Raw genomic sequence first — 12,673 nt, 5'->3', positions numbered from 1 at the left:
GTTGGAAACTAGGGTGTGGATATAGGAACTGAGCCTGAAGGAACCTGATGGGACACGACAAGTTGGGCTGAGTTCAGACAAAAAGTTTGAGATGATATACAGGTTTGGCACTAGCCTTTCTACTTGATCTTTTAAGATGCACGTGCCTGAAATCAGGGAAAACATCGTGCTTGGGTCAGGTTCAGGCACAATAAACAGAATGCCTGTCGAGGTCCAATTTTCTCTCAGGCTCGGTCGGGGTTCAGACCCGAGCCAGAAAGGCAACAAGGCAACATGCCACTAACTTCTATTTGGTTTTTGCCGCTTTTGCCCAGAAAGTCCCTTGAAATACTTCCACTAATTATTCTGTATTTTAATGCTGTTAGAACCATTTTTGTGTTTTTTGCTAATTCTATTATCGTAAATTTGATACGTTAGTGAGCTAAATTATTCTAACTTATGATTTGAATGAACTTTCTGAGTGGTTATTCTAGATTTATTATCTATTGTAATTAAGCCAGCAAACATAGGAACGTATGGGAGGTGGGCCATCGACACAGTCGTTGATCTCACCTTAGACTATGATCTGTTAGTTTGTTTGAAGTTTAAATAAATGAAGGCAACAGAACCAGCGACCAGCTAAGTCAAGAAGTGGAGCCTCGTTAATGTGGCAGAGATGAAAAGAACAGGCCAGGACAAGTGTTAATTTGGAATTCCTTAATAGTATGAAACATTTGAAAGGTGATTACTAAAACCTAAAAGAGCTGGTTAAATTTCATCCAAAGCCAAATTTCGTCCACATCCCATATAAACCACAACCGGCCCACATACCACAGGAGAATGGAAGGATGGCACTTGGGTGGTCCGCTACTGTTTGGAGGGGAAGGTGACCTCAATTTCTTTGGTGCTAATCGGGCCTTATTCACCATTTAGCATATCGGCCACATTAGGTTCAAATCCAGATAGCACCTTGCTGAGAGCAGAACGTTTCCCCCAAAATGCCCACATTGGTTTTGGGATATTTGGGCCAGGTATGCTTGTTCTCAAATGGTCCACATTAGGATGACAAGCATTGTGTCCAGGCCACAAGAAGTGCCCCCCATCATTGCCTGAAGTGGCCCACATCTGTATACTAGTTGGGACTGATACCGATGCAGAAATGACCTTTATTTTGAAACTGTAACCGAAATTTGAAAAAACGGTCTTCTTGGCTTCAATCTTATATAATGAATGATTATATGGTGTTTTTATATGATGTTAGCATGAAGGTATAAACAAGTAAAATACAGGTACACAGCGCGAGAGGTGCAGGAGGACAGGTGGCTTATGGGTAACTGAGTCCTTGGTGTGTTGCTGTAAGGGGGAGGGAAAAGACTTGAGACTGTGTGTTTGTGTAGATGTGAGTGAACGAGCAAAAATCCAGCCGCTGGAGGACTTTTTCTCTCCGAGCTAAACTCGTGTATGTGTTCTCGCCCGGAGCCTGAGGCGAGGACGGAGAAGAAGAAGAAGAACGTAGAGGGAGGAGGAGGAGGAGGACAGATGCGAAAATGCGAGAAGAAATCCAGGAAGAGAGCGAAGGCAGCTTATTAAAGATTCAGCGCGGGAGAGCAGACGTTATCGCCCGTCCAGAGCTGTGGCAGCACCGGGGATAAACTCACAACTCTCCGGGCTCCGGCCGCCAGCGAATGGGCTGAACCGAAGCGGGCTTTCGTGGAAGAAGCGAGTCCGAAGTGTTTTTTTTTTTAAGCGGAGACCCAAAGGGAAGGGGAGGAGAGGGGGCGAAGAAAACGCCCTGCTGCCGCTGCCTGTTGCTGCGGTGTCCAAATTCAAACTTTATCGCCGAGTTTGGGGGAAAAAAATGCCTCCTCCATTGAACTGAAGGTGGAATTCAAATGTGAACTTTATTAGCTAAACCGCTGGCGGACAGAGGGGCCGCTCACTTTGCCACTTCTATCGTGTGTGGAGTGTTTCCCTCGCGTTGGGAATATTTTCATTGTGCACTGTATTCCTGTCGGAGGCGAGTTGGGTGGGCTGCGAGCCCGGGGCTGCTCCGCTAGGCCCACGGCCATTAGCCAGGAACAAAGAGGGTCCACATGTAAAAACTTAAAGAAACTGCTCCTATCTCGACGAGGTTTGTCGAAACGAGCGCAGTCATGTCGCTGGGCGCCGAGAGGAGGATGGAAACCCGGCTGAAGAAGCTGGAGGGTATGATCCGAGACCCCCGGTGCTCCGTCAACCTGGAAAGTTTGCTGGTAAGTCAAGTGGGAGACACCTCATCGATTATTGATGATGCCATGTTGTGTAGTCGCTGAAACGCTAGACACGTATGCACACACCTAAGTAACGTTACACTATTGGTATTTACATCCACTTCCCCCTCTTGTTATTCCCCAGTTGTGACCTGCTGCGAGCTGCTAGCTCGGTTGTTTTCCTCAGGCAGATTGAAGACATGCATAGTAGCGTTTTACTATTTTCCATCTGATTCCTACAAGTTATAAACCCCCCCCCCCACACACACACACTCTCTCTGTCTTGTATTTGCATGCTTTGCTGTAATGATGCAGCCAAAGTGAGGTCCTCATGGTGGACAGACAGTCTGCAGACAGGACAGGCCTGATGGACAGTGCAGACGGTGCAGCTCTGTGAAGCGAGTCCACAGATTAGGATTAACTAGCAGGGAGAATCCCCCCCCACTCACAGTGTCTATGGATACGTCTATTTCCAATATCTATTGGGATTCCTAACTAATTCAACTCCTGCGTTGGTAACAGTTGGGCCCACCAGACTCCCACGGCCCATGAGATCCTCACACCCACTCTGGTCTCACTGGTTTCCCTGCACTGATAGATGATTAGGAAGTTGGTGTCAACCCACTGTGGAATAGTTGTTTGTGTATTTGAGTAACAGAACAAACTCACATCTGATTTAAAGAAGAAATTATGACAATGTTTACATTTAAAACAGCAAAATCACAGGAAAACAATGCAACAGAGCATGCCATCCTTAACATGATTACAAAAAATAAATAGATACAGAGCTGACCCTGATTTCTGTATATTTGCTTATTTCCTCATCCCTAAAATATATGTTTACATGTCTTTCCTATAGCTTGCGACCAGCCAATAAACAGTTGCTTTCTTACATGCTTAAAATGTCTGCTGAGCCCAATGAATTGTCCTAATCTTCCAACTCTAAATGTCATTTTAAAGAACCAAGTATTATACAGGTCCTGACTAATGTTTGTAGCATGTGAATCATTCTGGTTCCATTGAAAACCGTTTCCTTATGAGCTTTATATTTAGACAAACTTAAGGGAAGTGAATTGGTGAATTTCTGACCCAGTTACCCTCTGAGATGTAGAGGTAGTAAACTGAGATTTTAAAACCGATTTTTTTAATGTGTGCACATGTAAAGTCTTGATGTTGCACTGTAAGATGGAAGTAACTTTATTTATCTTATCATTTACGTCAAATGATAGACTAGTCTGTATGTTTGTTAACGGCTTCAATGAATGACTAGAAATGAAATAGCAGTTCTCTCTGATAATCAGACTATGGATGAACCAGTACTGTGCAATGGATGTTTGATAATCATACACAGGCACAAGATAATGTAGTATTGTTGTTTTAAATGATAGTGTACTGATTCAATCTATCTGAGGTGAAAGGAAACTATTCTCCATTTGCGCAAATGTTAGAAGTTGGTGCTTTGTTTTGGGCAATTTGTCTCAATGCAGTGGAAACAAGACTTAATGCCATACTCTGAACTGTGTACTAAGGACGTTTAAGGAATGTGGCCTTTGACAGATGTTTTTTGGTACGTTTAGTGATGACATAAAGCTGAATAAGGCAGTGGAAACATTCTTCCGTTATACCAGTGCATCTCTTTGACACTGGGTAGAAGTTGAAAGGATGCTCTTCTGACACTTCAGATAATCACTTCTTTTCCAAAAAGCTAAATTCTGGCGTTGGTTCTGGATATTTTCTCCACGGGAACTAACACATTTCAATTTAAGATGCAGTGCTTTCCAGTGCAAGTTGGAATCACTAACAGTTGAGCTTTTTCCTACACTGAACACTTTGTACTTTGGGCACCGTTGTAGCCAGCACAGTGTCACAGTGCCTTCTTTAGCTGTAAACTTACATCTGTTAGAGTGGGGGTGTTTGAATTTCTGGGCCCCCTAACTGGATCTGACAGAGGGCAAACACACTGTCAGCTCTATCTTAAAAAGCATCACCTCACCCCTTTTAATGGGCCCCCATCTAGCTTGGGGCCCCCCTGTCCGTCTCCTCCCCTGTTCCCCCCTCTACGCTACTTGAGGCTCCCCTTGTCTATTCCCTCTTACAAAATTAAGCAGAATATTTGCTGGAAGATCAGTGGTGTTTACTTCCTGCATGCAGGCCACAGAGAGATAGAGGTGTTGAGTGTTTGAGACAAAAGTTGAGTGGGAAGCATGCGTAGGAGAGAGCAGGCTGCAGTTTTCCATTTTTAGCAGCCTCAGCGCTGTCCCTGGGATCAAGAAGTTTTTCTTCTCTCGGTGTGATTCAAACACACAGACACAGAGGGCTCAGAAATGTCCTTTTTTGCAGGTGGAATAAAAACATGCATATTTCAAGGACCACAATAATTTCAAACCGGCTCATTCCGTACACACACAAAGCCCCTGCTATTGTGGCATAGCAACAGTGAAAAAGCAGAAATAGAACTGGAAGAAGGTGCTTGATTTGTTTTCGTGTCGTCTCCTATAATATAACTCATTAAGACAGAGTCGGTAATAATTTCAGGAGCAGTGGGCTGCCTAATCTGAGGATAAGAAAAGCTGTCTGGGAGGAATCTGCAGCATCTATCAAGTAAACCCAGTGACCTTCCTTTGAAAAAATAACATGCATTAGCTGGGAAATAAAGCATAGTACTTCTTAGATAATTTGATTCAGGTAGCAGAGGTTTCTCTGTAAATAATTTTGCAATTGAAGACCCTCTAATTTGGTCCTGCTTTCCAGAATAGCCAGGGGGAAAAAATCACATAAATGGTGCTTTAATGCCTCCTTACACTGCCGTCAAAAAAGCGACAAATCACTATATTGCCTCGATCAGCATTCGATTGGATGCAACCTGAAGTCTCAGCATTCTTCCCCCTTGTGCAAACTGTGGTGATCTGTTTTTGGCAACACAGCACAGCTGACTGAAGTTACTTGGCAGCTCCAAGCACAAGGAGTGATTGTTGAGGGCAAGCGAAAGAAAGGGCATTTTTCGAGATAAAAAAAAAATACGGACACTTGATTGCAAGTCTCCTAAGTTGCCTTTCTGCCGTCCTAAAGGAAATGACCTCACTGAGTAAATAGTTGGCAGCTATATATGGGGCTCAAAGTCCCTGCGAATGACTGCACTTTCCCCTTTCACTTTTCAGTCTTATCTCTTATTCTCTGGCTCTGGCTCTCCCTCAGCCTACAGGCAAGCCCCTCCTATCCAGCTTGTTAAACACACTGCAGGTATTTTAACTGTAGTTCAGGTCCAGGGCCTTTTGATTCGGCTGCAGCCTGGGTATAGCCAGATAACTTCATGCGCAGCACTTAAGGGTGAAGGATTATGGATAGCTAAGAGTTTGTGTGATGTCTTCCAGATCCTCAGTCGGGGGCAGTCCCAGTCAGACCCTTATGTTCTTTCAGTGTAATGCTCTCCATATTCAGAATTGGGGAACAAAGACATTTAGTCATGTAATACAATTATATTGTTTTGCTTAGTGCTAGTTATTTTATTTCATTCCCCCCAACTTCCTGCTTTCTCTCTTTTTTTTCTCCCAGATTTGTCCACCCATCTCCTACAACGGGTCGAAAGATCTGACGATATTATACCGTTTTTTGAAAAAGTTCCCAATCTAATGTCCTACTAATTCTATAACAAAATAATGTGCACCCACGCTATGCTCACAGAACAACAGAATGATCCTTACTAAATGGCTGCGTTAAATTCGAAAATTCTATCATATGCATGACGAGGAGCATCATTTGCAGATTAGTACTCAATGTCAGTGGCTCTACTACTATTGAAATCATTTTCTCCTTGAGTTCTGATATTTACAACAATCTATTATTGGAATATATGTTGGGTTATTAATTGAATGCTTATTACATCTTTCCTTTTATTTAAAATCAGGTTTTAATGAGCATTTTGAAAACAATGTCATTAATGTAATATTGTGTTGTAAATAAGTCGGTAGGCTCGTTTGTGTCTGGATGAAATGGACAGATAAAGATGAAACCACAGTTCATATGGATTGTGCGTTCATAAAAGTTGTGTAATTTTTTTGTTTAAGACGTTCGCCCACCCTTACTCCCACCATCACTCATCTCACCCAGCATCTCCTAACTGACTTTTTCCTCATCCTCATTGTTCCTTTCCATTCTTATTATCTTATTGCCGCTCCCCCACCCGCCCATCCTTCCACGTGCAGCTCTTCAGGGAGGTGGGGATACCCCCTCTGTGTCCTTACCCTGATAGTCAACCTGAGTGTCCGATCTGTCTCTGGAGTGCAGTTGAGTTGCTCTTAGGCAAGCAACAGCAGTCCCAGCTTCAGCGTGCTAGCTGGACAGAAACACTGCCTTATAAGGCACTGGGGACGGTGGCCCCAGCCAATTTTTTTCTGCAAAACAAGCCAGTCTCTCTGCTCCACACCTCCTCTGGTGAGACGGGCTAGTTTTTTGTTTTTTTGGTGGTTTCTGCTCCACTCCAGTGAAGAATACCCACATCTTCTTGGTGTGGAAGCCCTCCTGGAGTCTGAAAATGAAAATGTCACACGACTCTAAAGTCGTATATTGTCCGGCCTTGTTTATTGGTAAGAACCAGGACATGTATTAAAGTGCTTTAGTGAGCAGCAAATACTTCGTAAGTGTGTTTCACTTAAGTTTTATTCTGCAGGAGATTTTTACCTTCTAAAACCATTTATTCTTATTATAGGGTTAGATGAGAAAATTGAGAACTGAAATGTCCATGTTGATACAGACTGCAGCGTGTTGGTTTAGATAGCTCGGACAAAGATTGGAAACAGTTAACCTGTATCTGAGGGTTGTTTACATTGGGCCTGAACTACTAAAGATGTGCGTATGTAAATGGTGTGCAAACTTGATTTCACCCGCAAAAAATCATGCAGCTGATTAACTAACGGTGTGCACTGAGGATTGCGTGCAGAATAAGAGGCGCTGTCAATTTTTGGTCATATTATGTCCTGCCATTTCCTCTTTATTTCACCATTTCTTGTTTTACCCACAGCATTTACTTTCTCCAAGATACTCTCCCATATCGTGTTTCTTCGAGTTGTATTAATTTCTTTGTTGTAGCTCAACAAGTTTTTTTGCTTCTTCCACTAACACCTCCAATTCCATGGCATTCAATTTCAGTTTGCACTTGCGGTCTGTCGGCTCTCATGAATCCTCCATGGCGCAAACCAGTAACGCATGCAAATTACTCATTTTAAATCTACTGCCTCTATCATGTTCAACCATGTACCATCAAAAAAGTTCACTGCAAATAAAAAGAACCATGGTTATTTGATCGTGACAGAGAAAACCTCTTTGGTCGGTCGAAAGTTTGGTTCTTTGGTACGGACCTTTCACACCTGTTACTTTGGTTTGGACTAAACTGAAAAGTCAGAAGGTTTGGACCATACTACCATGTAGTTGTGAAGTAATAGTAATCCAACGTTATTCCCCCTTTCAAGGAGTTGATCTTTTTACACATGTCTCTTTGTTGGTTTATTTTACACATGGCACTCAATTCGTTGGTGCGATTGTAGTTGATCTACTGCTGTCATTAGACAGTACAAGACACTGCTGTTAACTAGTGTACTGGCACATTATGTCTACAATAGTTACAAAGTAATTTCTTCAGGGATAAATCGGGATCCTTGTTATTTTTGCATTAATGGCAAAAGGATTTCCCTAGCCTGTAGACAAACGCTTCATGGCAAACAAAAATCTACAGTACACCCACAAAATAAATATACACATACTTTACAGCACCTTGATTACACATTATATAAGACCTTGGACAAACAACACGGGGCATGAGCAAGTCCAAGATCCACCTCTCAGGGATATGAGATGGAATGTAAAAAATGAGGATGAATTTCAGCTCGAGAAATTAATGGATATGGTGCGTGTCCAGATAAAACAATAACATTGCTTAAGCTCAAATTATTATTACTAACTCTATGCTTCAGTTGAGTTGCCCATCTGTTTTAGGTGTATTATAAAACCTTAAATACACAACATGTGACATCAACTGTACAAGCAAAGCCGGAATAGGATGTCTTTATGTGTTTACAGTGGTTTATGGTTGTCGTGTGAAAGCATATGGATACATCCTGAGATCTGTCTTAATCTGGTGGATCTCCATGTCTAGACATGGGGGCCGTGGCTGAGAAGCTGGCTGTGCACACAGCAGTACATTCGAGATCAATGCAGTGCGATTTTAGTAAAACCATTTATGTTAAGAGTGTGAATATAGCATTGGGCAATAAAACCGGACCAAATGTGGAATCTTTGTGCATAGTTTCTTTTAGATCGTTTGACCTTTTTGAAGAACTTTCATTTTCCACATTGATCAAAGTAACAGGGACGTGAACTGTATTATTCAAAGACCACTGCAGTGGACAGTGGCTGCATGTGCAAAATCCTTAATCCTAAAGTCAGTTGTGATCTTGTGCAAAGTTTTCAATTGGTTGTGTGTGTGTTTGTGTCTAAGAGTTTGATACCTGCATCTTTGGGTATTTTTAGTTTTAAAATGATTGCGTGAGTGAGCAGAGCAGAGAAGAGAAGTCTCCCACACATAATGCATAACTCATCCATCTGGCCTCAGCGAATTATCATTCCATCACAACGTGCTGGTGAAACAACCTCCTCCACACACACAAACACACTTTCTCGCACCCACATATGCACAGTTCTAGGTCCACATGGACACACATTTGTATTCATTTTCACAAGTAAACACATTATTCAATTGATCTTAGCAACACACAAGCTGCATCCAGCAGCAACGACAGAACAATAGGACACTTTGACAAACCGTTATGATTGTCTCTGTGTTCATACAGCTTTCATTTCCTTCAACAAACCCAAACAAGAACATTTGTACATTGTACGTGTGGCAGAGTTTAGATGAGCAGTGTTTTGGACTTGAAGCTGGCAGCTTTAATTCAAATAGTTTGTGCCATGGCCGAACATTTTTATACAAAGATTTAATCATGTTCTTACCAAAGGATTGAAAATGAAAACAAGCTTAATGACATCAACCCTGGGTTATTTTTCGCTGGCTCACTATGACTATTCTGTTCCATGTTCTTTATTGCCCCAGGTCAATAAATCCTTTAGTAATGTCAATGTAGGTAATTAGTCTCCCTAGAAACTTTTTCTATAACTATTTTGATAGTACATTCACAAGCACGTTTTACTGAGTCCAGCTACACAAACGTGCGTATGTTTTTTCTGTCCTGCTCTTCTGTGATGACAAAAGGAATATCTGTTGAGTTTGGTCTGTTGGTCAGACAAATCTTGACATTTTAATATGTATTTATGGACTTTGGTAACTTCTTACAGGCATTTACTGCAATTTTATGACATATTTAAACTTTATGATCAACTGCCTCCTTGATTAAGTAATCAGTAGATTAATCTGGTAGTGCCCAGCCTTAAGGGTTCATGGCTCCGTCAAAATGAGGCTTTTATCCAAATGTGAGCCTTCGGCACAGAATTTGACCATTGACTCGAATTATGAGCATATTTAATGAGTGGGTTTTAACTGAATATTTTCCTCCAACACCCAATATCGGGACACTTTAAATAAAAACTCCTCACAAACCCTCAAGCATTTGTACTATATACTCTCCTTTGTTGGTTTCATTTAAATTTTTGTTTTCTTAACTTTATGAAGTTGCTTTGGATTCCTTGAAAGGCGGTATATAAACCAAAGTTTTTTCAGAGGCTTGAAGAGTATCTTAGATTTTCAGAGAAATGGACAAAATTTGAGAAAATGAAATAAAAGAAATAAACACCAATTTCTTAAACTGACAATATACAGTATAATTTTGTTACATGCATCCAATCACCTTCTCAACCAGTCTGATTTGTTTTGGGAAGGGTTAGGGTTATATCGATACACTTGATATTGCAAAAGTTTTAGGTTGTGTATTTGTTTATTTGGTTTTTTCTTCTTTTATCACTTTTTTATTTCCCTCAGTGGAACATTTATTAACTTTTAAACAGCTGATTTAAGTTCAACTTCCAGCAGGACTTTACTGTCTCATTCAGTCCATGGCATATTCCTCACTGTACTTAATAACAAAGCACGGATGCCAAAAAAGCGTATGGCACAGAACATGGGACAGAAATCTGTCAAACACAAGAGTAAGACATAATCTTGTCCTTCCCTGTGGAGACATTAGCAGTGCTATTTGTGGGGCCACTTCTGGAATCTTGTTGTTGTGTCGTTCTCCAGGAGTTTACGGGCTCAGCCTGGCACGGCCCCCTCGCTCTGCCTGGCCCACAATTTATCCCCACAACTATTTTTAAAACGGCTGGAATTCAATCAAAACATTAACTTTCTGCTCAATCCTTTTAAAGCCCAGCGCAGTGCTGCTTGTTTCTGTTCCACATGCCTAGTGATGAGAGGGGCATTGGCCTAGTCCTTTTGGGAAAGACTGCAGATGGAGCAGGAGAGGCTTGGAATAGCTGGGTGACTCTTTATTGTGTTTAGCTCCTTTTAGGTTAACATCATCTCATTCCTGAGTGGTGCATCCACGTGGCTTTTTTATAGGGTGATTTAAAAAGTGGAAGCAGGCAAAGGGTGAACGACAGCCCTGTAATGTCCGCAGCAGGTTGTGTAAATGAAATGGAAAAGGATAGAATGTGCTTATAAAACTCCAGCCTGCTGCTTCTCTCTAGCTTCAACTCTGTTCAACTCTTTGTATTTTGCAGGAGTTGCTTAGCAACCAGCCATAACCCATTGGCTGGATTGCAGTATAGCAGAGATAACATGCTGGAGTGCAATCTAATAGATACATAACAACTTATACTGATAAGCCTAAGTGGACAAATACTACTATCAGCCCAGGAAGTAGCTGCATAGGAAAAATGTCTTGTGTGTCAAAGTGTTCTATGGAAACTGACATCAGGGATTATAATTATCTAGATCGATTGTTACAAAAACGCTCTTTGTTATAATTGAAACTATCATGAGCGTGCACAAGGAAGGGGGGGGGATCAATGGCTGTCTGGAGTAGGTCCAGAAATGTCAGATGCTTTAAAGTTTAAATTATGGATCGAGCTTTACACTTCCCTAGACACATGTCTGTTATTTAATATTTATAAATAGCTGAGAAATGTCCTCCAGAGCTTGTTGCCATTTTTTTAACAGCAATGCTAATGGAATTAGATTAGAGCAGCTGCGTCCAACTATCTCTCTTGTGTTACCCCAATGCACTGAACAGCTGATTATGCATGAACCGCGGAATCCCTGCAAACAGTATATAAAAAATGTGCTAATGTGGTTTATTAAAGTACTTAAATAAATGATAAAGCATATGGGAATATCTCTTATTTTCAAAAACAAAACGTCCTGCACACTTTGAATAATACTGTCAGCACAGGCTAAAGGTTTCTGTTGACTTACACCCTCATAAACACAACTCCTACTGCCCCCCCTTTTCTGTCTCGATCCATATAATCCAGATATTAAAGTTCAGCTGATTTGCAGAGCAAGCAATAATAAAGCTGTCACAAACATGAACTAACATCATTCTCTGTCTCCTCTGCAGAGATGTATAGAGCCACCAGTCATCAGGGTAACATGTATTTATGTGTCCTTCCTCCATTCTTTATTTATCTTGTTTAATGTGGAGATATAGAAATGACAGACAGAGGGATAAAGTGTCGCCATGAGGGCCAGTTTGCAGGCTGGGGAATGTTTTGCTAATGTAGCAAATCCTAGTGTAGCAACACAGTGTTTACTATCTAGATGGCAACTGTCAACAAACTTCCTTAACCCTTTACTTTTTCATGTCCAAAGTTGGAAATTTGTGATTCTGATGCAAGTGTTGCTTTGTTGTTGGGATTGTAACACATACAACTGTAGACTGTAACTATATGTTGGCGATGTTAGATTGCTGTTGTTCTTCACATGCTCACATGACCCTTTCCTCTCAGTACACACAACACATCTGAACAGTTTAGCGACACTGGATCTCTGTTTGCTTTCGAAGGTGCATCATTCATGTTTTCCTGCCAATGCACTAGACAGAAAAGCAAATGCACCACAGCATCTAATAGACTTTAGCATGGACCCACAGGCTGCTGAGGTTAGGACCATAAATTGTTATGGAAGCTTTTATTGAAATGATAATAACAAAAAGTCAATTTATTAATAACAATCTTTCATTTTCATAAAAGCAAAGACCTACATAAAATGTATATTTACAGTTTAAAGGTGAGTTATTTAGATACACAGGTACAAAATTATAGATTCAACACAACAGCTGTTAAAATACAATCAATATTCAAGAACATGTCAAATAGAGTCCTTACTTTAAGATAAGATTTATTTTTAAAAGGACATACTTATGTTTTTGTAGATCAATTATTATTCCAGTTTACAAAACACACATACTACCATTATAATAAATGCTAAAAGTTTAAAGGTGTTA

General features: G+C 41.0%; 1 protein-coding gene across 5 annotated transcripts in view; it reads left to right on the top strand.

Annotated features, from left to right (window-relative positions):
* The first annotated feature begins 1,377 nt into the window (after positions 1 to 1,377).
* The window catches only part of rock2a (rho-associated, coiled-coil containing protein kinase 2a), a 35,353-nt gene continuing 24,057 nt past the window's right edge, over positions 1,378 to 12,673 (top strand). For all 5 annotated transcript variants that reach the window (XM_062396654.1, XM_062396653.1, XM_062396651.1 and 2 more), the window contains exon 1: positions 1,378 to 2,231. In XM_062396654.1, coding sequence (XP_062252638.1) covers positions 2,133 to 2,231 — 99 coding nt within the window. In that variant the 5' untranslated portion in view covers positions 1,378 to 2,132. The remainder of the gene's footprint in view (positions 2,232 to 12,673) is intronic.

Source organism: Platichthys flesus, chromosome 10 (assembly GCF_949316205.1).
Source record: "Platichthys flesus chromosome 10, fPlaFle2.1, whole genome shotgun sequence".
Classification (NCBI taxonomy): domain Eukaryota; kingdom Metazoa; phylum Chordata; class Actinopteri; order Pleuronectiformes; family Pleuronectidae; genus Platichthys; species Platichthys flesus.
Note: the sequence above shows the minus strand (reverse complement) of the source record. Positions and strands in the feature narration are given on the sequence as shown.